Source organism: Gobio gobio (assembly GCF_949357685.1).
Source record: "Gobio gobio genome assembly, chromosome: 24".
NCBI lineage: Eukaryota > Metazoa > Chordata > Actinopteri > Cypriniformes > Gobionidae > Gobio > Gobio gobio.
Window position 1 is genome coordinate 33,395,712 of NC_137120.1, and position 26,972 is coordinate 33,422,683.

The following is a 26,972-nucleotide window of genomic DNA, read 5'->3' on the forward strand; positions in this document are numbered from 1 at the left end:
CTCTGCACGCTTTCAAAACAATTTCCACATGTACTGAGGGGAGCTGAAGCTCATTAAATATGCAAATCTTATCCAATCCTAGCCGTGGCCGTTTACTTCCAAGTCTTCAGTGTGGCACGCCCATCAAAACAGAGCATTTCTTCAGAGAGCCTCAAAACCAGGGCAGAAAATAGCCTATTACTTATTCGTCATGATGTTTTTGAATGTAAAAACCACGCAACGTCATAAGTTGACCTCAGACAACAGTATACAAAAATGTAAAAAGCCAGTTCATGACACCTTTAAAAATACAACACTAAAATCAAAAATCAATAGAAACACTACAATGAATTTGTATTCATTTTTAAAGTTACTAAATATTACATTTAACAGTGTTATTAAATCATTATTGTTTTTAAAGATGAACTTTAACCGTTTAAACGCATACCTCGGGTCTTTAGAGACCCGGGAAGTCATTCACTACCCTCCTCCTCTCAACCTCCTTAGTTTTCCTCAATCAATTCATTATAAACAATATAACAAGAATTTTTTTAATAAAAGAATGGTTGTTTTCCCATTAATTTTTTTGTAAAAAAAATTGTATAGAGTCGCTAACGACCCGAGCTGTGTAACAGTGTATTTATATGCACAACAATAATTTAATCTTTGATGACTGAATAAGTGCAATTCACCTTTATTCCACAAGGTGGCAATGTCTGATACACAATGATGAAATGACTCATAGTTACCGCAGGCAGAAAACAAAAGAATAGGAAGAAACAACTTGAAATGGCTCAGCGATTCAATCAAATATTAGTGTCGCTGTCACTTGATGGTGGATCTGGTGAAGAAGCTGTCAGCAATCAAAATATTGATTTTGAAGATGTTGAAAATTATGGTTTTGGATAGTGGATATGAGCCTGAGCTTAATGTCCTGTGAAATGAGCTCTGACGATGGTATAAAACATCTGCTCAAACTGAACCCTTCCAAGCTCCAAAAGGTAACAAAATATGATTTTTTTTTATTCTTCTGTAATTGTTACTCTAATATGAAGAGATGTTTTATACTATTGTGACAGGTAGAGATCCATCCGTGTCAGATATAGATCCGGGTCACTAAATATCCAAATATATAATAATGATTGCCGAAACATTCATGCATTTAAGGGTCAAGAGTGTATTAGATGACAGGAAAGATAATCTAAAAGTAAAAATAGAGGAAATGAGCATGCACAATTACGTATCCAACATCAACCAATAACGACAAACTAAAAAAATTATATAAAATGGCAGATATGGCACTGATATTGTGCATCTCTTTTTATTTTATTGTTATTTTTGACTATTTTTGAAGTTCATGAGCAATGGTAATTGTGAAAAAACATTTGTAAATATTCCCATCCATGACGGGATGATGCGGTCACTTGGTGTCGTCCAATATTTAGGGTCATTTTGGCACAACTTTTTTGAAAGTATTGACGAGCACAGGAAATATTTGACTAAATGGGTCTGAGCAAAAATCAGAAAGATCATAGATTACAGGGAACTGTGGTATCAAAACAGAATAAACAGCCACATTTGCAAATCAAAGCACAGACCAAAATATTTCCCCTGATTCCTTCTCAGTCTAAACAGATTTTTATATTTTCCTTTGTCACCATATTGAGTGCATATGGCTTCTTTCGCCTGTTACCTCTGTGAAGCTCTCTATGCGTGTTTAAAGACAATAAACCTACTTTTTGGCCTTCAGTGGGGTGGACAAAAATGTCAAATGTTTATTGGCAGACTAGGAAATATGATCTGCGGATGATTTCATGTCCACCTTTTGATGAATATATCCGAGTTTACACAATGTCCTGAAAGAGCATTAGTGATGAATCATTACGCTGCTTCGGTATTCCGGTCCACATACTGTAACTGTTGTTGCTTTAGACAGAAACATTCCTTTATATCACCCACGCCTTTTCCTGACTTTTGAATAAATCTCTGGGAAGAAATAATATACTGTATGGTCTAAAGAATATCGTAGCTACCGCTTGTTCCCAAATATTGGCTAATAGAGCACATTTTCCAAGGGTTGGCTAAATAATAACACCCAACGTTTCTTTAAACACCGTCTAAATGAATAAACACAGTTTTTACATAGATAATTTATTCATTCAAACTATAAGAACTAAGAAAACACATGTACATTGAGGAATGTATAGTAAAAACAAAATGATTTACACATATGTTTGTCAGCCTCAGATACTATACAACTTTACCAACAAAAAAAAAAAAACGTACAGGTGAATAAACTCGTATTGGAGTAAAATTCCTGCAGAAATGCATTGGATTTGTAGGTGTCGTGCACATTGGACTGGAGGCACTATCAGGGTAATGCACTTTCAATACATCCAACATTTAAAAGACTTGCGTATTGAACAAAATTGTATTGGCAATTTTGAAGAATCGACAGGAAAATTTGCAAAATTCAATAGATAATTCTAAACCCACTTCTTAGGAGCCAAAACTCCCCTACTACCCCAAGTATCTAGTCATATTTGTCAGTAACTGAATGCCACAGAACAATCTATAAAATACAAAAGGGGAAAAACATCCTTGTTATTCAAAATACAGGTTCGTATAAACGGCTACAGTTCTATAACACATTCCGTGCCGGGGAATTCTGGCAGATTAAGTTCGTATTTTTTCTGAATGTCATAGGGTAGGAATCGTCCCGCCAGAAAATGTTTCCCCGAGAAACCTGTTGCGCACTTTTTGGGAGCTGTCAGAGAAATGAGAACTTCTGGATTTATCCCATCTTTGGCCGGTTCATCAACATCCCAACCTTCAGGAAAAGAGAGATAGGAAAAGTGAATCCTTTCTCACCATCACAAGCCACGGTTCATTAACTGAAACATAACAAGGTTTCCAAATTCTCCCAGATAAGAGGCGGAAAACTGGCTCGTAAAGATCGTTCATCACAATATTGTCATGTGGAAAGCGAGCAGCAAAAATACAATGAGTCAGCCATCAGCTGCAGTTTTCAAATAAGGTCTCCCGATGACATAATGACTGCGAGTTTACTGTAGTTTTAGAATTTGTCTGTTTTGCGAACACTTGCAACACATTTGCACATTTAGGTCTCTCAGGTCATTTATCAGAAAAACTGGATTTCAAACAGATTTCATCACTCAAATCTCCTTGGAGGAGTTAGTAACCCATTTCACATACTTACAAAAATGTATCAATTTATTTATTTATCTCTATTATTCGGGTTGACTTTTACAGCGTTACACATCTATAGATATTAGCAAGCTAGTAGCTATTGACTTTGGTTTGTAATCCATTTCTCAATAAAAGAATGACTAATTTGCCTACTTAAAAAAATATCATTTTTTTCAATGATTTATGTTTATCTAGTATTCAATTTGACTTTGACAGCATTAGGTAGCTAGTAGCTATTAGCAAGGGTAGCTAATAGCTATTAGCCACTGATGCTAGAAATCAATTTCTTAATAATAGAATATCTATTTTGCCTAGGGTACTAAGTATCATTTTTTTATTATAAACGTTTATCTAGTATTCCGTTTGATTTTGACAGCATTAGGTAGCTATTAGCTATTAGCAAGGGTAGCTAACAGCTATTAGCCACTGACGTTAGTAATCAATTTTTCTTAATAATAGAATATCTATATTGCCTAGGGTACTACGTATCATTTTATTCAGTTTGATTTTGACAGCATTAGGTAGCTAGTAGCTATTAGCAAGGGTAGCTAACAGCTATTAGCCGCTGATGCTAGTAATCAACTTCTTATGTATGTTCATCTAGTATGTAGCTTGACTTTGACAGCATTAGGTAGCTAGTAGCTATTATCCTTTGATGCTAGTAATCAGATTCTCAAATCTATTTTGCCTACTTGAAAAATATATATATATTTTTAATTATTTATGTTTATCTAGTATTCAGTTTGATTTTGACAGCATTAGTTAGTAGCTTTTAGCCTTTGATGCTAGTAATCAATTTCTCAATAATATAATGACTTCTGCATACTTACAAGATGTAGGCCTACTAGCATTTTTTAGGTTGATCTATTATTCAGTTTAACCTCTATAGTAGCAGCTAGTAGGCTAGCTAGTAGTGAAATAGCCTTGAATGTGTTAGCAATCCCTTTCTTAACCTAATATTTTTTAGTATTTGTTATTATTTTTTTTACCTAGTATTTGATTTGACCTCTATAGTATTTATAAGCTAGCAACTATTAGCCAGTGCAGCTAATAGCTATTAGCTAAAGTTAATGCTGAAGTAATAACTGTGCAAAACAATGATAGAATTTAGTATGGACTCATGTAAATTAATTTGTAGGATGCTAACATATGTTGCCTACTTTACTGCATATGGTTAGCCGTCATGAATTACACAAATGATGTTCAGTGTATAAAAAAAACACACATCAGATTTGTTTTGGTTGTTCTGTGCAGTTTTCTTGAGTGTGCTGATGAATGCTAATGAACATTTTTAACATCTTGATAAGCTGCAGTCTGACAAAAATAACCAAAACATTTTTCTGAACAGATTGAGAATTTATGCTTTTCTTTTCCTTGCAAGTAACCACTCTATTAACTGACCGTCACATCATTTTTTCGTTGTGGCACTGCACAATAAAAGGGGCTTTTGCACCGGAGGAACCTTTTCATAGTTCCTAAAGCTATTGGCGGAACTATTTGGCGTATTCGCACTGCAGGAACTAGGAACAATTTTAGTTCTAGGAACTCCTTTTGGGGGAACTCATTTAGCGCCTACTTCAATGTAGGGTCTAACTCAGCACAATAGGAACTACCAGTGATGTAAGTGTACACTGATTGGCCGAACGCACGTGAAACACCAGCACCCGCCATTTTTAATCTGTCTACACACACAGATTATAGTCTATATATTTACTCCAGGAACTAACTCTACGAACATGGAAAACAGTGATCGATGGACCTCTCAACCTTTACACTAAGGAGAAAATTCAACGCAACTTTTAGGGGACCAAGCGAAACACGATTATGCTCATCTAGCGACATTGGACGTGGCAGACGCTAATACTTATTCATATGCCGTCTACTTTATTTGTATAACAGTTATATCTAATAACGTATTAGACAGAACTGTTAAACGGATCGTAAACTAATGAAGACGGAGAACGTAAGAGCTGTGTGCTCAGGCTCTGGCGTTCTAGCGTCATCAAAATAAAGGTCTGCTGCGCCGTCAAAATAAAAGTCACAACCACGAGCGCCTACTGGTGGTGCAAATGCAACCAGGAAAATGGTTCCCAAGGGGAACTTTTAGTTCTCGGGGGAATCACCCCGGTGGTTATTTCCTATAACTAAGTTCTAACCCCGTGCGAAAGCCCCTAAAGATGCCATGGGCAGAATTCAGGATGTGTATTTAATGAGCAAATACCTGAGGGCACGTCCACACTAACGATGGGTATTTTGACCTGTTTGAGAGTCACCAGCATCCCAGCATAGGGCTCCTTCACCTCCGTATTGTCGGTTTCTGGTCCCAGGATGGCATCGATCACCAGATTGTAGGCATCATTTAACAGCTGGACCTGGTCGTGGGGTCAGACGGGACTCGATTAGGGTTGACAGATGTCCAGAAGAGTGAACTTCACATTGACATCTCTCTTCCAGTGAGCTTTATTATTTAAGAAGACTGACACCCACCTCTGTCGGAAGATAGGACAGGAAAGGGATGTCCATTTTCTCGCACTGAACGGTGAAGTCCTGGTGCAAACTCTGAGAAGAGCGCTTGGGATAGAAAATGGTGGGCTCATATTCCTACATGTGAGAGACAAGGAAGAAAAGAGTTTCCATCCAGAACATCACTTTTCAGATGTCCTTCTTGTTATGTGATGATTAGAACATGGCCAGATTTTACTTTGTCTTCATTTATTTTTCTCCCAGATTCAGACTTTCCATTTTAAAATATATAATCATCTGAACAGAGTGAAATAAATCATTTAAAAATGTGCTGTGTATATTTATATCAATTGTTCAAAAATCTGTCCCTAGGTTGTGAAAAACAGACATTAAAATGTGTTACATGGAAGCCATACATAAACCGTGATTTTGCCAAGTAGAAGACATATTTTGTTGATCCTGGAACATGAACATTCCTGTCTGAAAATGTAGTCCTATCCCTAACCCTAAACCTTACTCTACCCATAATTTAACCCTAAAATCAGAGGGTGAATAACACTAACACCAAACATTGGTTGCAAGCCTAAACTTGACATAAACTTTAAACGTGTCGCTCAAATCGGATTGGTTGATTGGAAAGTTGGAAACAGAGATGTTGATCCAGGAACATGTTGTACATTCACCTGAATGGGACAGTCTCCATAAAAGCTTTCTGTTTTTTAAAAGCAATATTTTGTCCCCCTGTGGATATGCAGGGGAATTTCTGAGTTCATAAATCACATAACATAATTACCTCATCATTTAATTTCAGAAGAACATTAGTAGTGATTAATGTTGACCAAAATGTATGGTTTTAAACGCCTCATTTGCTCAGCACACAGGATAAAGTCCATACAGTCTGGATAAGTTGCCGGGTAAGTTCATTACAATCCTGCAGTTAAACTTAAAGTATTTGTTACATAACGTTGGTACGGACACAAGAATCCATGCAGATGTACACTGGGAATGTATAAAACAGCTGCCATCATGTGATGACCCTCTATTGTTCGTTTTTTTTTTTCCCCCGATCCGTTTTTTTATCCATTCCAAGAATCCCATAATGTAAACTGGCCAAATCTTGACTGGCCAAACCTCACTCCATCAGAATGAATAGAAGGATAACTTTAACAGAGTATACGTTTATTAGACGAATACGGATGCTCCATAAATCTAGCATCACAGAGGAGCATGGTGATGTTGAAATAAGGCATTTTCCCCCCCTTTTTTTGATCTGGAAATGTTGGAGCATATGTGCTAACCCCTAGGCAACAGATGCTATGTTTCTTTCTAAAAAGATACACTTAAAATCAACATATAAAACAGGAAACAGGATTGTTAATGACAAAAATGGAGGATGGGACTTAATTTTATTCATTAGATTGGATTTTGAAAAGTGGTTTAAATATGCTGAAACCAAAGGCCCTGTCCCAAATGGCATTTACAGTTTTGTGGACATACAATGGCCACCGCGTGTGTATGATCGTGACCATAGGGTGTCATTTGCCATTTTCAGAAGGGTACTCGTGAGCCAATATGGCCCTCGATTCACACTTTTCTCGCGCCCACACTGAAGTGTAGCAAACTTCTGCCCATCAAAGCAGCGTTACGTCACGAAAGTGCAGACTCGTAGGAAGACCGCAAGTGTTTAGGGTGCCATTTGGGACAGGGCCTAAGAGAGTTTGTTGATGTCAACAGAAAGAAATGTAATTTCAGATGTCGAGTAAGCTGCTACGATTACAACTTACGTTTTACAACTAACTTTGGAACAATGTGCAATGAATCATACACAATAATAGCAGGAAAGTGCAGTAAGAAAGCAAATACACCCTGTCAGTACCCATTCTGTCTCAGTGCCCTTTGGCATAGCACTCTATACTTACAAATATACGCAGATGGCGGGCACACACCAGACCGATAGAGCCATTCTGCTCAGGACCACAAACAACCAGCAGGGTGGGCTGCTTTTTACTCAAAGAGCTCAAAGGAAAAGCCTGGGGAGAGACAGAGGGAGAGAGACACAGTTAAACAGGGCAGGGAGACGTTCAGTCTATATCTGCATTTGGAGAGGTAATGTCCATCACAATAACCCAGCAACAGTTGCAACAATAGTAATAAGCTGTGGAAACATTGCCACAGGATGCAGCCTTAAAATAACACACTTTCTGACATGTTTCCAAGGACTTGTCCACACTAATACGTTTTCTCTCCGTTGACACTGAGTTTTTGTCCTGCGAAGACTGAGCTTTTTGAAAATGCTTTCCCAATTGGATAGATGTAAAAAACGGCATTTTCACATTATAGTGTGGACTGTGAATACAGAGGTATTTGATAACGATGATGACGCATGTTTTGACGCATTTTGAACCATACCGCTATTGTTCCTGTTTTGTGCAATTCACTTTCACACTGTAGCTAAAGATGCACTATATTGCCAAAAGTATTGGGACAGCTCTCCAAATCATTGAATTCAGCTGTTCCAATCACTTCCATGGCCACAGGTGTATAAAATCAAGCAGCTAGGCATGCAGACGCTTCTACAAACATTTGTGTGTCGCTCTCAGGAGCTCAGTGAATTCAAGTGTGGTACTGTGATTGGTTGCCACCTGTGCAATAAGTCCATTCGTGAAATTTCCTCACTACTAAATATTCAACGGTGGTATTATAACAAAGTGGAAGCAATTGGGAACAACAGCCACTCAGCGGTAGGCCATGTAAAATCACAGAGCGGGGAATTCAAAGAGCTGTGCACAGAATTCAAAGAGCCAATAGGCAGACTGATCTCATGAAATAGCATATGTATGACACCAATTTGCTATGCCATTTTGGCGTGCTATCAAGACGCATAATCGCTTTTTAGAGTGTTTATCAACGCCGTTTCATTCTATCCCCCTACACTGCCCCTACCCCTAAACCTACCCATCACGCACACATACACACACACACACACTGCCCCTGCCCCTAAACCTACCCATCACAAGAAACATTCTGCATTTTTACATTTAAAAAAAAAACATCATTTAGTATGTTTATAAATCCATTTATATTCACGCGGAATCACACGACGTACACATACAGGCGGAATCACACCACACGGCGTAGACATACAAGCGGAATCACACGGCATAGACATACACGCGGAATCACACGGCATAGACATACACGCGGAATCACACGGCATAGACATACACGCGGAATCACACGGCATAGACATACACGCGGAATCACACGGCATAGACATACACGCGGAATCACACGGCATAGACATACACGCGGAATCACACGGCATAGACATACACACGGAATCACACGGCATAGACATACACGCGGAATCACACGGCATAGACATACACGCGGAATCACACGGCATAGACATACACGCGGAATCACACGGCATAGACATACACGCGGAATCACACGGCATAGACATACACGCGGAATCACACGGCATAGACATACACGCGGAATCACACGGCATAGACATACACGCGGAATCACACGGCATAGACATACACACGGAATCACACGGCATAGACATACACGCGGAATCACACGGCATAGACATACACGCGGAATCACACGGCATAGACATACACGCGGAATCACACGGCATAGACATACACGCGGAATCACACGGCATAGACATACACGCGGAATCACACGGCATAGACATACACGCGGAATCAAACGGCATAGACATACACGCGGAATCACATGGCATAGACATACACGCGGAATCACACGGCATAGACATACACACGGAATCACACAGCATAGACATACACACGGAATCACACAGCATAGACATACACGCGGAATCACACGGCATAGACATACACGCGGAATCACACGGCATAGACATACACGCGGAATCACATGGCATAGACATACACGCGGAATCACACGGCATAGACATACACGCGGAATCACACGGCATAGACATACACGCGGAATCACACGGCATAGACATACACGCGGAATCACACGGCGTAGACATACACGCAGAGATGATGGTTCGTTTCAGCGTACACATGTACGCGGAATCACACGGCGTAGGCATACACGTGGATAGCTCAAAATGCGTACAGCAAAAAGTGCCGTGTATGTTTACGCAAAGTCATGATGTCATGTTGCAATAGGTACAGACCTCCAAACTTTGTGTGGCCTTCAGATTAGCTCAAGAACAGTGTGTAGAGAGCTTCATGAAATGGGTTTCCATGGCCGAGCAGCTCATCCAAGCCTTACACCAAGTGCTATGCAAAGCGTGGGATGCAGTGGGGTAAAGCACGCCGTCACTGGACTATAGAGTAGTGGAGACGTGTTCTCTGGAGTGACGAATCACGCTTCTCTGTCTGGCAATCTGATGGACGAGTCTGGGTTTGGCGGTTGCCAGGAGAAGGGTACTTTCCTGACTGCATTGTGCCAAGTGTAAAGTTTGCTAGAGGGAGGATTATGGTGTGTGTGTGTGGGGGGGGGGGGGGGACTTGACTGGCCTGCACAGAGTCCTGACCTCAACCCGATAGAACACTTTTGGGATGAATTAGAGCGGAGACCGAGAGCCAGGCCTTCTCGTTCAACATCAGTGCCTGACCTCACAAATGCGCTTCTAGAAGAATGGGCAAAAATTCCCAGAAACACACTCCTAAACCTTGTGGAAAGCCTTCCCAGAAGAGTTGAAGCTATTGTAACTGCAAAGGGTGGGTCAACTCCATATTAAACCCTACGGATTAAGAATGGGATGTCATTAAAGTGTATGTGCATGTAAAGGCAGGCGTCCCAAAACGTTTGCCAATATAGTGTTTGTTATATCACAGTGCTGCAAAGATTGATAGAAAATGTATTCACAATTGCTGTCCTACGGCAAAACATGAGAGCAGTTGCGTTTTAGACCAAACATATAATGGCGAGTGTGACCTGGACGCATCAGTAAATGCTGAGATATTTTGCGAAATAAAATGATCCTGCCAGAAGAATAGCATGAGAACTTTATTACGTTGGTTCCATCTAAATCCTCCCAGTAGGCTTTTATGAGGTTTTACATATGCACATTAAGGTGAATTTAGCATTTTCCGACGTTTCAGTGTGGATGAGAAACGTTTGGAAAACGCTTGAACACACTAGTGTGGACGGAAACCAATTAGTATCAAATGTATCCAGATTAATGTAGAAGTAGCCTAAACTGTCTCACACACTCTCAAAAAAAGGCGAATTGAGTATACTTTCTGTCAATAAACAGAGTTGCTAAAATATGATTTGTTTTCTAATAGGTTTCCATATGCTATTGGTCAGCAAAACAGATAGCCACGCCCCATTGGTTGAACTGTTGCTATGCCTGGCTGGCCGGGATACAAACAGCTGTGTATTGATAGCGCCACAGAGCAAGTGTTTACTCTTTAGGCAAATCAGACTGCAAATATGTTGGAATCGAAGACTGAAACAATTTAACATTTTACATGTTTGCAGTCAACCTGAAAGGACATTTGTTACTCATCCACTTGTTGCATATCTTACCATAAAGATGACATTATGAACAGACCGAGGAAGTAAAACCAACAGTTAAAGTAATGTGCATGCTAAGGTAATTCATCTCCAATTAACCGTCGCTGGAATATGGAACCTCGGCACAACCGTGGGCGTGATTGCAGACTTCCGAGAAAGAGAAGAAGCCAGACTGCTAATGAAGCTAATGGCACTTTGGAGAGAAATTATCAGCTGACATGGATGTTCCATTAGCGAGCTGATGAAGTTTAGATTGCATTATCATCACTGGGTGTCTTATTCATAGCCGGGTGAACAAGAGTTGACGGCATGTCTGAGTGTGGAAAATGAGCGTCTGTCTCCATCTGTTGCCATTTTGAGAGGAATCTGAGTAGAAAATTTTCCCATTGGCCAAAACTGAGCTTGTCAATGAAGTTGATTATAATGAGCAGAGTTTGGGAGAAACTAACTAAAAGTAGCAAAGCAGTTAACTTAACTTTCAGTAGCGTAACTGTAGCTAAACTGTTTTCAAAATTTCACATTTCCAATGGAACTATTTTTCAGATTTGCACACCCCTGACAATAGTTCTGTCAAATATTTTTATTTTTTGGTAACTTAATTTTGACATTTCAAAGTAGCTTTCACAACACTGATAATAGGTGCGCTGTCGTTTTATTGCTAGACTGTAAACCCTAACGCTCAAACTAATTAATAGGTTCGAGTAGAGTCAACTCAAATTAACCGTCTGGGGCTCTTCGGTCATTTCTGACCCGAATTTTTTATGTTAAAAATCGTAGCTTCATCGGAATGGGCCGAAACTTGGTGACTTTATTGGTACTTGGTATATGAACACCCACAAAAAAATTGGGGACAGGATTTGAAAAGTCTAAGTGGTCGTAAAAAAAAATAGTCACACTCAGGACCTTCGGGTTAAAAATGACCCCCATAGGAAATGAATGGGAAATTGGCAAAAATATGAGTTTTTTTTGTGCATACAATCTACAAATCAGCCAGGATGCAGAAAAAAAGGACTCAACAGTGAAGGGGTGAATCTCTAAAACATCAAGAGTGCAAAACAGACAAAAAAAACTCACACACACACAAAAACACAATTAGCTTTTGGAATGGCACGCATTAATTTGTGTGTGCGTGTGTTTTGGGGTGTATAAGTGTGTGTGTGTGAGAGTTTTTTTGTCTGTTTTGCACTCTTGATGTTTTAGAGATTCACCCCTTCATTGTTGAGTCCTTTTTTCGGCATCCTGGCTGGTTTGTAGATTGTATGCACAAAAAAACCAATTTCCCATTAATTTCCTATGGGGGTCATTTTTGACCCGAAGGTCCTGAGTGTGACTATTTTTTTTTTACGACCACTTAGACTTTTCAAATCCTGTCCCCAATTTTTTTGGGTGTTCATATACCAAGTACCAATAAAGTCACCAAGTTTCGGACCATTCCGATGAAGCTACGATCTTTTTTATGTTTTTATAAAATGCAAGATCCACTATAGTGGTAAAAATTTGCTATTGCGTGATAAAAATGCTCAATGTGTCCACCGGATGGCACCAATCTCATTTTAAAATAGTTTTCATGAGGCCTAAGCTTGACTCTAAAATGAAATACAGCTTTAATAAAAAAAAAAAAAAAATTATATATATATATATATATATATATATACACATTTTTTATTATATTCAATGGGAAAAAATGGGTCATAATTATTGCATAAATATTCATTATAAATCATAAAATTATCTCAAAACACCAAAAAAGAAAAGAAAAAATATTATTGAACAAAAATATATTTCATTGATTTTACTCAAATCTTTTTTATCTTAATCCCGCCCTCCGGGTCATTTTTGAACCGAATTTCCTGAGTGTGACCGATAAATGAAGAATCCCAGAGGGTTAAACAAACTAGCTGAATCAAATGAACTTTTATGAGTATTTAGAACTTTCTTTTACTTTTGAGTTCACAAAACTGACACATTTTAAGTAATCTGATTTGAGTTTTGCTAACGTATTCGGGTTTACAGTATAGCAGTGTAGACACGGAAAGCAAGTCATCTCAATATGCTCCCTAGTGGTTTCCTAAAGTAGTAGGAAACCATTTCTAGGGCTGTCTCATTGCCCAAATCAAGTGCACTATAACATTCGCTAGCAAAATATTTCCAGATGGAGAAATTCAATGCACCATGAAAACCAGTTTGCATCATCTGCCTGCTATATTCACTAACTGGAAATGCTGCTCTGACATTTCTGTACTTTTATACTATGTAACAATAACTATAGCTACAAACAAACAAAGCAAATGAGTTCAGAAAGATATCTCTCGTGGTGTTATTTGGCAGTGTTTTTTTAAGTACACAATATTTCCGGAAAATTCAACCATGTGATGTGGACAGTCAATTTCACATGAAGCTCATGCGCGTATAACCGCTCACTCCATGTCTGTTCTGTCCGTTTCTTCTTCTCTGGAAAATGACACGGAATAGAGTGTTCCTGTGAGCCGTAGCCAGTGGAAGCACTGTTCATTTCTTTTACAGGTCTGCTGCAGCTGTGCTGGAATCCTCCGTCGTGTCAACTCCTGCCAGGACTCTGGAGACCGCCGCTCTGATCTGCTCCTGTTCGGAGCAGCTCAACCCGCAGATTCCGCTTCCATGCTTCCAGCAAATGAGCTCTCTAGAGAGGGTCTTGACTAATTACCCTTGCAGTTTTTTACCCTCATCCTGACACACATTAACACCAGGGCTGAGAATGATTTTTACATTTTAATTGAGGATTCAAAAAGGATTTGCCCATTTTCAGCTCTGCGCTCGTTGGGTTCTGTATTTCGGGTTGTTTTTCCACAGCGCGAAGATAAAATCTTAAGGATTTATGGATAAACCGCTGACATTTCTGACATTTGTTATGACATCTGCTTCAAACATTGCAATGCACATGAACTCTACAATAAGTAAATCCACTTTACCAACTAATTACTCTTTGACAGCGATGCCAAAGACAAAATTCGAAAGATGGCTGTGCGCTTGATTCTCTGGCGCATAAGGTCTATAAGATGTGTCCCAATTCAGAGGCTGCATCCTTCGAAGGATTCAGACTTTAAAGACTGCATTCTTTGAAGGCCTCGAAGGTCGGACTGAGCGTTGTTAAATGGGACTGTCTAGCCTACGGAGGACTGAGCATTATTGTCTTTCACCATTGTCCATTTCTGTATATAATAAAAAGTATAAACTATATATAATCCCATCCCATCTTGACAGTTTATTTTGGTTACATTTGTGTCATTAGATATTTGAGTAAGCTGAAACCCAATACTTGTGTTTAAAAGTGTACTTTGACAAATTCTCTCAAAAAAAGTTTTTGTCACTGACGTGCACTGAATTCTGGGGTAGGCAGGGCTGCGAAGGATCCATTTCAGGGCTCGACATTAAGCTTGTTCAAGTGCTTGTCCTTCGGACAAGTAAATCTGTCATTCACTTGTCCGAGTAAAAAATTCTATTTTTTGTGTGTGTTGTAAATAAAATTTATTCTGAAGCAATATTCTCACCAGTGTTCAATCAGCTTTGACATATTTAAATCTGCATATTTGTGATATGTTTACCTTTTATAAAGGGCATTTTCCCCCTAATCTTATTAAATATAGGCTATGCTAAAGCTTTCCTTTTATATTCTTAAATTTGATCAATAAATTAAATTAGAATAAGACACTATAGGGCTGTTACCAATCAAATAATTTACACTGAAAAATTACAACTGCATTAAATAATGTTGTAAGATTGTTTTAAATATTTTTTGAATATACAAATACGAAAAGTTGGAAAGAATGTTTAAACATGAAACTAAAACGCCAGTAGGTGGCGGCAGGTGACCGTGTTAATGAGCGAGTCATTGAGTCGATTCATTCAAATGGCTGGTCGTTTACGAACAGGTCATTGAATCTTTGATTCAACCGATTCATTCAAAACGCTGAATCATTCACTAACACGCTGTTGTGGTGACACGCGTTCTGCTGTGATCTTTGTTTGGAACTATTTTCGCGGGGTGTTAATTAAGGCCTTCTGAAGCGAATCGACGCGTTTGTGTAAGAAAAATATTCATACAACCCCAAATCAGAAAAAGTTGGGACAGCATGGGAAACGCAAAAAAAAAAAAAAGAAGTGATTTCTAAATTTACTTTGACTTGTATTTCATTGCAGACAATATGAACACAAAATATTTCATGTTTTGTCTGGTCAACTTAATGTCATTTGTAAATATGCATCCTTTCCTGTCATTCAGACCTGCAACACATTTAAAAAAAAGTTGGGACAGGAGCAATTTAGGGCTAGTAATGAGGTAAAATGGTTAAATAATGATGTGATTTGAAACAGGTGATGTCAACAGGTGATTGTAATTATGATTTGGTACAAAAGCAGCATCCAAGAAAGGTCTAATCCTTTAGGAGCAAAGATGGGCCGAGGATCGCCAGTTTGCCAACAAATACGTGAGAAAATTATTGAAATGTTTAAAAACAATGTTCCTCAAAGAAAGATAGGAAGAGATTTGGATATTTCACATTCAACAGTGCATAACATAATTAAAAGATTCAAGGAATCTGGAGGAATTTCAGTGCGTAAAGGACAAGGGCGCAAGCCTAAGCTGAACAACCGTGATCTCCGATCCCTCAGGCGGCACTGCATCAAGAATCATCATTCATCTATAAGCGATATCACCACATGGGCTCAGGACTACTTTGGCAAACCTTTGTCAAGTACCACAATACGTAGTTACATCCACAAATGCCAGTTAAAACTGTACTGTGCCAAAAGGAAGCCCAATGTTAACAGTGTCCAGAAGCGCCATCGACTTCTCTGGGCTCGGAGGCATCTGGGATCGACCATCACACAGTGGAAACGTGTACTGTGGTCAGATGAATCAGATCAGAAATCAGAAAATTACACCTGAAACACTTCATCACTTGGTGTTTTCAGTCCCTAAACGTCTTTTAAGTGTTGTGAAAAGGAATGGTAACATTACAAAGTGGTAAATGCTTTACTGTCCCAACTTTTTTTGAAATGTGTTGCAGGTCTGAATGACAGGAAAGGATGCATATTTACAAATGACATGAAGTTGATCAGACAAAACATGAAATATTTTTTGTTCATATTATCTGCAATGAAATACAAGTCAAAGTAAATTTAGAAATCACTTCTTTTTTTTTTTTTTTTTGCGTTTTCCATACTGTCCCAACTTTTTGAAACTTTATCAAGTAAACTTTCAGCTGACCGCCTTCCGTGGAAAAGTGTTGAATGTTGAAAGTGAAACTCAAAATGCGTACGTGACGTCATGACGAGCGGACCTGGTCGCGTTAGTCTTTCGATCCGCAGGGGAACTTTCAACAATTTTTCCATAAATTGAACAGGGAAGGCAGTCGGCCGAAAGTTAACTTGATAAAGTTTTAAATATGGATATTTTTCTTACACAAACGCATCGATTCGCTTCAAAAGGCCTTTATTAACACCCCAGAGCCACGTGGAGCAGTTATTTGATGGGCAGATGCACTTTTTATGGACTTCAAAAACAGAGCAACTATTAATCAAATTCTAATGCTTGGATTAGCCTGGACTTTTGTAATATAACTCAGATTTTATTCGTCTGAAAGAAGAATGTCATATACACCTCGGATGACTTGAGGGTGAGTAAATCATGAGCTAATTTTCATTTTTGGGTGAACTATCCCTTTAATGTTAATAATTGTTTATGGAACTGTCATATGAAATCAGTGTCATTTTCAGTCGTGATGTTATTCAGGAAAACAGCACTCTTGGTAATGTGACGCTGCAACATGTTATAAATATAAATAAATTCCACATTTCTACATGTTTATGTCAGTGTGTTAACAGAGTTTCTCTGTGTGAGCGGCGCACATTTGTTTCGATTTCTCCTCGAGAGGCTGCGTGAGCGTCAACAGCGCAACGTTATAGACCATTTCAAGGACGTAAACGTCAGTTCATTATACATTATATAATATTATCCACTATTGATCACCACTTGAATGCAGAATCATTCTTGCATTTTGATGATTCCCTAGTTATTTTTTGTTAATGATGTTTTTTTTAAGGCTACTTGTCTGGTCAGGCAAGTAAAATTCTCTTTCACTTACAACGCCGGAAAAGCGTTAATGTCGAGCCCTGCATTTGTTGTATCCATCATTTAACGGGAAATGAAGGCCTCATTTGAAGCACCCTACGAAATGGGACAATCAGTATTCGAAGGTACCCTTCAAAGGATGCAGCTTCTGAATTGGAACGCAACTATAATGATGCAAGTATGACATCAGAACCCGTAAACGAATTTGCCGCTGGTTCCTTTGAGATTTTCCTAGGGGGTTTTTCAATTGGTAAACGTAACTTGACGATATTTTTGACTCTATAACATACACTGCGCATACTTACACACCAATCATTCTTATCTAGTTACTAATTAAAAACATATGTTTTCAGAAATAAACATAACTGCTTCAAAGTTTGCGTTTTCGCTATGGGTGTGTATTTTACTTTGTAGGAGAAGAAAACGTCAAAGTATCGTCAAGTTACGTTTAACGCAGACCTTATTTTACTCAAGAAAAACCCCATTGGCAGAGGCGACTTTTGCAACTCGGAGGCCAGTTGTGCTATATTGTATGAGTGTGTGTAGTACGAATGTAATCTGGACATACTACATTCGCCATGTTGTTACTGTCATGTGACCTACCAGCATCAGTTACGTCCCTCACGTCGGTTACGTCATGGGATAGTAAAGTGTCTGTCGAATGCACACTTCAGAATCTCGCTGGAAGTAGTAGGCCATCCGGGTACTTTTTCCCTATTCTTTTATGAGTACTGTGAATTCGGACATACTTCTTTTGTCAGGTATTGTTTTTCGCCTACTATATAGTAGGTAAGCGCGCGATTTCAGAGGCAGCCCAAGTCTTTAATAAGGAGTCGAGTCATTCATTAGACTGATTTGTTCAGATACATGGATTAATTCAGTAACGAAAATATCTCGGTGTTGCTCGAAGAGACGCAACTGTGGATTTGCTTGGAACTATTTTTGTTGGCGAAATCGAGCAAAAACTGACAATATTCTTAGTCTAAAATGTAAGTCACCTAATGTTAACTTCTTGTTTATTGAACGTATAAAATCAATATCACAATTGCAATCGTGCTTAGGCGATTTTCGGGAAAACAGAACTCTTGTATTGCTTAACTACATCCTGTTTTAAATATTAAAACAATATCTCTAACAGGGACATTTTTGCCCTATATCTTGAATTTTGTGGTCTTTTTTAATTAGTTATAAGTCCTGTTAATTTCCGACCCTGGTATGTGTGATGGCGGGGCTCTTTTTCGCGCGCAAGCGGAGGGAAAAAAAACTGGATTTCCTTTGTTTAATAATTTTTTTCCGGTTGAAATTTTTCTCCGTTTTGTCACATTTAGGTAATTTCTGTGGATAATTGTTACATTTTTCATTTATTCTTTTTTTTATCATAGTCATGTTGAGATAAAGGGCAAATCCAGAGAGATCACAGAGAGTCACATCAGTCTGCATTTTTACTCAACACACAAAAAACGTTTCATGAGCCACGGTGATAAAAATAACTTCCTGATATCTAAAGCAGGGAATGATCACAGACATCAGCCTTGACGTAGCCCAACACCAAAGCCCTTATCCCCCCGATGTAGACGGATGACGTTGATTTTGGCATCCACAAGGGTGGATAGTTAGGTTGTGAAATCATTATGTGGTAAAATACAACCAAGGTTTCGTCCCCCTCACACACACACACACACACTGATGTGTGCTGATGTAATGCTTGTTTCACAGCTACTAGCTGGCATGTTTTCTTTAGCTGCAATTTATGGCGACCTCACAGGGGTCACAGCAGAGGAAGTTTTGTTGATGCTAACCGTGGAGACTGCTGGTGACCGGGAGCCTTCGAGGGGAGGAAAGGTTCAGTCTGTAAAACGCTTATAACAGGGGTTGAAAATTCACACAAGCCAAATCAGGAAACAATTTTGGGCTTTAACCGCCTCTCAGGTAGGTCAAGAGGAGCCCTGCGCTGCCTGTCAGCCTGACTGAATCCAGATGGAATGGTGACCGCAGTAGTCTGGTTTGGGTTGGCCTAGCTCTATCGGAACCCTCAGGCCGCCCTGAAACGTAAGGCCCCGAGACCGCCTGACTGCAGGCCGGCCACAGACCAGAGACTTTCAACACCTTCGATGATGGCGCATTGGATCTGTCACAAGGGGTTTTTAAGCAGAAGTCAAAGTGGGATTTTGGAGGTTGGTGAACCCTACTGGTGCTGATTCTAATGCTCACGGCAGGATATAACCCCCGCACCCCCTCACAAAAAAAAGCTAAATCCCCCTTTTTGTAGCCTCTTTGTATGGAAGCCTCATTGCAACTGTTTCCCATCATTGCAACCATATATCTCCCTATGTGACTTCATAGTTTCACAACTGCAGCTATAACTTTGCAACTCATAATTACAAATTTTTTTGTAATTGTGACCATTTCTCATAATTGCACATTTATATCTTAGAAATTGTTAGTATCTCGTTTTTAAAGTTTTTAAAGTCTAGTTCATAAAGTCAGTTTAATGTAATTTAAGTAGAAATGTCTTAAAGGTGCAGTGTGTACATTTTAGTGGCATCTAGTGAGGTTGTGAATTTCCCACCGCTCACCCCTCTCTTTCAAAGCACATCGAGAAGCTATGGTGGCTGACACAGGACAAAGATGTCAACGTCTGAGACAGCAGAGAATGACTAGCGCTCTGTAGAGAAGAAGTTTGTCTGTTTAGAGCTACTATAGAAACAATACAGCGCCAAATGACGACTTCACTGCAAGGGGACCCGCGGTGTATGTAGATAGAAGCAACTCTAAGGTAATAAAAACATAACAGTTCATAATGTACTGAAAACATAGTTATTAGGGGTGTAACGGTACACAAAACTGACGGTTCGGTACGTACCTTGGTTTTGAAGTCACGGTTCGGTACGGGTTCGGTACAGCAGTTTTACAAAATTGCTTTTTATTTTTATTAAACAGTGGTTTACTGAAGAAGAAAATAGTGGCTGTCCTTAAAGTGATAGTTCACCCAAAAGTGAAAATTAGCCCATAATTTACTCACCCTCAATTCATCCGAGGTGTATATGACATTCTTCTTTCAGACGAATAAAATCTGAGTTATATTACAAAAGTCCAGGCTAATCCAAGCATTAGCATTTGATTCATAGTTGCTCTGTTTTTGAAGTCCATAAAAAGTGCATCTGCCCATCAAATAACATGCTCCACGTGGCTCTGGGGTGTTAATAAAGGTCTTCTGAAGTGAATCGACGCGTTTGTGTAAGAAAAATATCCATATTTAAAACTTTATCAAGTAAACTTTCGATCGACCGCCTTCCCTGTTCAATTTATGGAAAAATTGTTGAAAGTTCCCCTGCCGATCGAAAGACTAACACGACCAGGTCCGCTCGTCATGACGTCACGTACGCATCTTGAGTTTCACTTTCAACATTCAACACTTTTCCACGGAAGGCGGTCGGTCGAAAGTTTACATGATAAAGTTTTAAATATGAATACTTTTCTTACACAAACGCATCGATTCGCTTCAGAAGGCCTTTATTAACACCCCGGAGCCGCGTGGAGCAGTTATTTGACTAATATAACTCTATTCGTCTGAAAGAAGAATGTCATATACACCTCAGGATGACTTGGGGGTGAGTAAATTATGGGCTAATTTTCATTTTTGGGTGAACTATCCCTTTAAATTAATTCAATTATAACTAAAAGTTTATTGAAGATATTGTTGTAAACTATATAGGGAGCCCTTACTTACACATTATAATATTAAAGGTTAACAACAGAGCCCAAACTATTAGCCTAAATTCAGTTGCTATTTATTTTCTAGGTATAATAATCAACACCGAAATAACAGTACGCAAACATGTAAACTTCACATTAGGCAGTTTTTGCAATAACTTCTAAATCTAATTATAAAATAGTTTTTTTCTCCAAATCGTTGTTGAAATATAATAATTTAAATACACAGTGTCTGTTATTTTCATGACAGGTTTATTTAAACATACATGAAATAAACAAGACATCACTAACAGGTTAAGTAGAATATAATGAATATAACGTCATATATATTTAGTGAAAGAGTTGATTTCTCTAGTGAATAAAATTCTGTGGACACTGAATGACTGCCTGAGGTAAATGTGATGCGACATTGTTTAGTTTACAGCAGTTATATTGAGGTCTTTCCGCCACTGAAACACTGACTGAGCGATTACACCACATATACGTTACAGTAAGTTGTAATGCATCCTTAACATACCTTCAGATGTTCATTCATGATTGTTCTTTAGGAAGAGATGATCGATCGCGCTCACAGATGATCGCGTTCACTGTGACACACACGACAGTGACAGTCACGCCACATTAAAGAGCGTCAAAACGGCATTTATTGTTTGAATTTCGTGATAAAATGGACTGAATACCTAATATGTCCGTATGGGAACGCGGATTGAAGTGTGTTACGCGCTTAAAACAAGCCTTCTGTTAACTGATAAAGATTGCATTCGGAAACCGTGCACCGAGCTGAAAGCCCCGTACCAAAACGGTTCGGTACGAATACGTGTACCGTCACACCCCTAATAGTTATGTATATTATATTACTCAATTGTGACATTTTTTTGTACTTACAAATTTATATCTTAGAAATTGTTACTTTATAATAACCTAATTGCAACTTTACATCTCACAATTAAAAATATCTTTTGATTTCTTGTAAACGCAAATTGATTTGTGGTTATACAGTCTATCTCACAATGTTCGCAATTGCAAGTTTTCTACCCGAACTGCATCTATTTCTCATAAGTATTCTTGTAATAGTGACTATTTCAGCGATATTAAATTGAATCAGGAATTACTTTACATCTAACAATGTGACTTCATATTTTCTCAATTGCGATATTTTTTTGCTGCTGCTATTTTTCTATTTACAACTTTTGAAACTCATAATTATGACATTTCTTATAATTGTGACCATTTCTCATAATTGCACAATATATCGGAATAGCTTTTTTCCCCACAAACGGCAACTATTTCTCATAATTTCTTGTAATTGCAAATTCATATCTTAGAAATTGTGACTATATCTCACAATGTTTCACAATTGCAGAACTCATAATTATGATTTTCTACAACTCATAATTGTGACATTTTTGTAATTGTGACTATAGTTAATAATTGCACATTTATATTTTAAAAATTGTTACTTTTTATCTCACAATGTAACTATATTTCACTATTGTGACTTTTTTATAACTGTAGCTATTACTCATAATTAAGACTTATTGCTACTTAATTGCGACATGTCGTGTAATTGCGACTATTTTTCATAATTACAAATTTATATCTTAGAAATTGTGACTATATCTCACAATTTTTCGCAATTGCAACTTTTTCTCAGAACTCCAACTATTTCTCCTATGACCTAAACTCATAATTGTTAAATTTTTTTGTAACCGTGACTATTTTTATTAATTGCAAGTTTTTTTTTATTGTTACTTTATATCTTTCAATGTGGCTAAATTTCACTATCGTGACTTTTTCTTGTAATTGTGACTCATAATTAAACATTAATCTTAGAAATTGTGAATTGTTTGCACCTTTTTTTTCCTCAAAACTGAAACAATTTCTCATAATTACCACAATTGCTACTCAATTGTGACATTTCTTGTAATTGTGAATTAATATCTTAGAAATTGTTACTTTGTAATAACCAAATTGCAACTTTTTTTGTTTATTTTTAAATTCTCAATCACATTTTTTTTTGTTTACTCTAAGGCAGCAACACACTTTCATCCATTTGTGATATAAATATACAATATAATTATCGTGTCTCGTGTCTCATGTCATCTATTTGGAATCTAAAATACCGGATTGCTATTCTGGAGCGTTCTTTAATCCCTTTTTATAAGAAAACCCCCAGAGCTACAGATGCGGTCAAACCCTCTACGGAAGCAGCAAGATCAAAGATTTCCTGCTGTTTTCATCGTCACTTGCAGCAGGGCCTCGTCTCTTTAGAGAATTGGTTGGCAAATGCCGACAGATGCCGAGAGCGGTAAATGCAGAGTTTTACTGCTTGTATGCAGTAAATACAGGATTAGACTCAGGATTTAGACGCGTTAACTGCCACTTCACACTAGTGTAATATGTTCACGTGTCGGACAAACCTTGGTGATGGCAATAGCGCAAGCATGGCCCCATATTTCAATCAGCTGCTGCTGCCCAAAGCGATAGTCCCTCAGAAGCTCCATCTCAACAGTCGCCACCTCTGCTTTACTATAAAACACAGACAAAGAAACAAATCGCATTGACAAAGAGCTCATGACACGCGTGGTATTGTCTTACCAGCAGGGACGATAAATAAATCATGTTCATGTTTCGTCATGAACGCTAACAAGTGCCCAGATGGAAACTGGGTGGGTTTGATTACATGGAAACCAAGGACTGCAATACACCACCTGACGTTTACGTGTGTATTCTGAGCACATTGTATTAGACATGCCATCCATTCCAGGCACGGTGTCTCGCAGCCTAATGCCCGTTTAGCCACACTTAGAGCTTATGTTACTGTGAGTTTAATGTGGGCGACAGGGAGCACAACGTACCTGTAAAATCCAGGCCCTTACTTCACAACTAAAACATAAAGAGCCTTTTAATAACCTGCTGTACAGTCTTAACATCAGAGCCCTCTGCTGGACGTACATAGAAGTGCTGTCAAGATCTTCATAGTAAAGTTGGATAAATTAACATTTAATGCATTACGAATGAATATGGATTGATGAACAATACAATATATTTACATATCCTATGGTAATAAATGCTGTAAAAAATGTTCATTGTTAGTTTATGATACTTAATGCATTAATACTTCTATTTTCAAAGCAGCTAAGGCAAAAAAATATATGTCAATGAATATTGACTGTAAATATAAATGACAAAAAATTGTGGGTAATTGAAACAAAGCTGAAAAAATATATATAATAAGGAAAACTAAATTACTTAAACTAAATTTGAAATAAAAATTCAAGCTATACATAAAAAATTATATATATATATATATATATATATATATATATATATATATATATATATATATATATATATATATATATATACACACACACACCGATCAGGCATAACATTATGACCTTCTAATATTGTGTTGGTCCCCCTTTTGCTGCCAAAACAGCCCTGACCCGTCAAGGCATAGACTCCACTAGACCCCTGAAGGTGTGCTGTGGGATCTGGCAACAAGATGTTAGCAGCAGATCCTTTAAGTCCTGTAAGTTGCGAAGTGGGGCCTCCATGGATCGGACTTGTTTGTTCAGCACATCCCAGAGATGCACGATTGTATTGAGATCTGGGGAATTTGGAGGCCAAGTCAACACCTCAAACTCATTGTTGTGCTCCTCAAACCATTCCTGAACAAGTTTTCAATTTCCTGAATAGTTTTTTGGTAATTTAAACAAAGCTGAAATAAAATATCAAGGAAAACTTTTTTTAAACTAAATTACCAAAGTAATTTTTTTTTAATTCAAGCTACACAGTAATATAAAAAAAAAAAAACGAATAAAATTGACAAAAATTACTTACACCACGTAAACTAAAATGACAAATAAAACAGAAATTATAAAAATAAAACCTTATTTAAAGTAGGCTTTTAGTAAATAGTATAACAGTACACAAACAATGTACTATGTTTAGCTGTCGATGGCTTTAGATCCTCAGATCTTAATGTTTTCTGTACCTTTCTGTCTTTTGCAACTATAGTTGTGATAATGTTGTATTTCATCCCGAGGCCTTTTTCCGCTGTTTCCAGGACAACAGGTTTGTTTGTGTTGTGTTTGTTGTCTGTTACTGCTTTAGGCACCAGAGGAACAGAAGAAAGGGCTATTTATAAAAATGATTACACATTATTGAGTTCTCTCTCAGCTGTGAGTTCCCTGGCTGAATGAGGCATTTTTCATCTCAATTCAAAGCATTTATCTGCCACTCTCTTCTCATTCTCACTTCAGAAAAAAATCATATCGAGTTGAATGACAAAAAATGAGCTTGTCGCCTGAACAAACTTTATGTGCTTGACATTTTTGGGGCCATGTACAGAGCCTGTGCTACATCAGTCATATAAGATGCAACAGGTCACCGAGGATTTACTCGGGTCGGCGATGCGCTCTGATCACCGGCTCTTAACCCTCGGCATGGAGTTTTCCAGCGTTCTGGCATTTACCGTCTCCAAGAGAGCTCCACAGCCGTCAAGCCGAGTTTGCAGGGGGAGATTTCCTGGCATACTGTGACACAGTGATATTTGTAAAGTTCAGCCGAGTCTAGTGCTTTTGATATTTCCGTCCCCGTCGACCTATTCAAGGAAGTCCTGATGGCCGCATTTCCAAAGTTCTCCGAAAGGTTCCGGACACAAGAACACAGGTGTCTCAAACCTCAATCTCCTAAGAAATCTGACTTCACTTAATATCTCTCAAACACACTTTAAATGAGCCATATGTGTTCAAGTTCTTTTGAGGCAGGCAAACTGCAATAAGCAAATCTCACCACCAGGGGACAGGACAGCCCAGCCTGTTCTCCCAGCGTCCAGACACCCATCAGCACAAATTGCAGTATAATATTAGCTCACTTGATATTAGCACATATTAATATTAGCACATCTACACTCAATAAAGGGGGGTTTCACAGCAATGCCATCAAAGAACCATTTTTGATTGCCCAAAGAACTTTTCAGTGCACAGTTCTAAAAGGTCAAACAATTTTCATAGTGTGCAGAACATTTTCAATAATCTATAAAGAATCTTTTTACACTATAAAGAGCCGTTTTTGCAATGGTGATTTATTCCCCAATTAACCTTTCAGTAAACAGCTTTTAAAAGTAAGTGTGAATAATAATCTAAAGCAGTGGTTCTCAACTGGTTTGACCCATTGGACCCACATTTTCCCATGGTCATTAAGCCGTGACCCATTTTTTTTTTTTTTTTTTTAGGAATTTGACCTAATTCCTTAAAGAATCTAAATGTGCATGTGTGTGTTTGTGTGTAAATATATATATAGTGCTGGGAATCGATACAATTTTTTTTACTAATTAATCACATTTTTTTCTGTAAGTTTTTATTATTTTGATATTGTAATAATTTCAGTTACTCTCCAAATTGATGTAGAAACAATTTAAAGACAGTATATTTTAAATATGTGTTGTAATGGCATCTTTTTATGAATGAAGGCCAGTATCACTGATACTAATGTCTCTATAAAACATTAATGACGTTACATTACAGTATAACTGAAAGCTACCAATTTCAACATTTATTAGGCTTTAAAAAACTACTTTTAATTGAAGTGAACTTAAAACAATCTTTACATAAACCCATTATAATAAATGTTATTTTTACCTGTGACCTTCCCTGTTAGACATATACAGAAATGTAATAGTTATCAAACACCTTTCTTAACGGCATAAATAATAAATGAAATATAGATTAATCATCATTAAAGCTACAATTTTCTCTGTCCCCTTTGTTCTTTGATGAACATTAATGACAGGCATCATCAGAGCTCCTGTCACTTTAAGAACGGCCGCTGATGAACATGACTCGGATCTAACATGCTGTCCCGCGCATCTCATTTCCTCACAACTCTTTAAGTTCATTTAAGACGTTATTTAACTAATTTAAGACTCCTAATATGAGAATACTCAAAATTCTCT

General features: G+C 38.0%; 1 protein-coding gene across 2 annotated transcripts in view; it reads right to left on the reverse strand.

The window, feature by feature from the left end:
* Positions 1–658: 658 nt before the first annotated feature.
* The window catches only part of yjefn3 (YjeF N-terminal domain containing 3), a 72,686-nt gene continuing 46,372 nt past the window's right edge, over positions 659–26,972 (reverse strand). The window contains exons 2-6 of one of the 2 annotated variants that reach the window (XM_079807605.1): positions 23,431–23,539; positions 7,572–7,682; positions 5,677–5,790; positions 5,411–5,561; positions 659–2,809 (exon numbers count right to left, since the gene is read on the reverse strand). In XM_079807605.1, coding sequence (XP_079663731.1) covers positions 2,613–2,809; positions 5,411–5,561; positions 5,677–5,790; positions 7,572–7,682; positions 23,431–23,539 — 682 coding nt within the window. In that variant the 3' untranslated portion in view covers positions 659–2,612. The remainder of the gene's footprint in view (positions 2,810–5,410; positions 5,562–5,676; positions 5,791–7,571; positions 7,683–23,430; positions 23,540–26,972) is intronic. The other variant, XM_079807606.1, reaches the window with a different exon arrangement.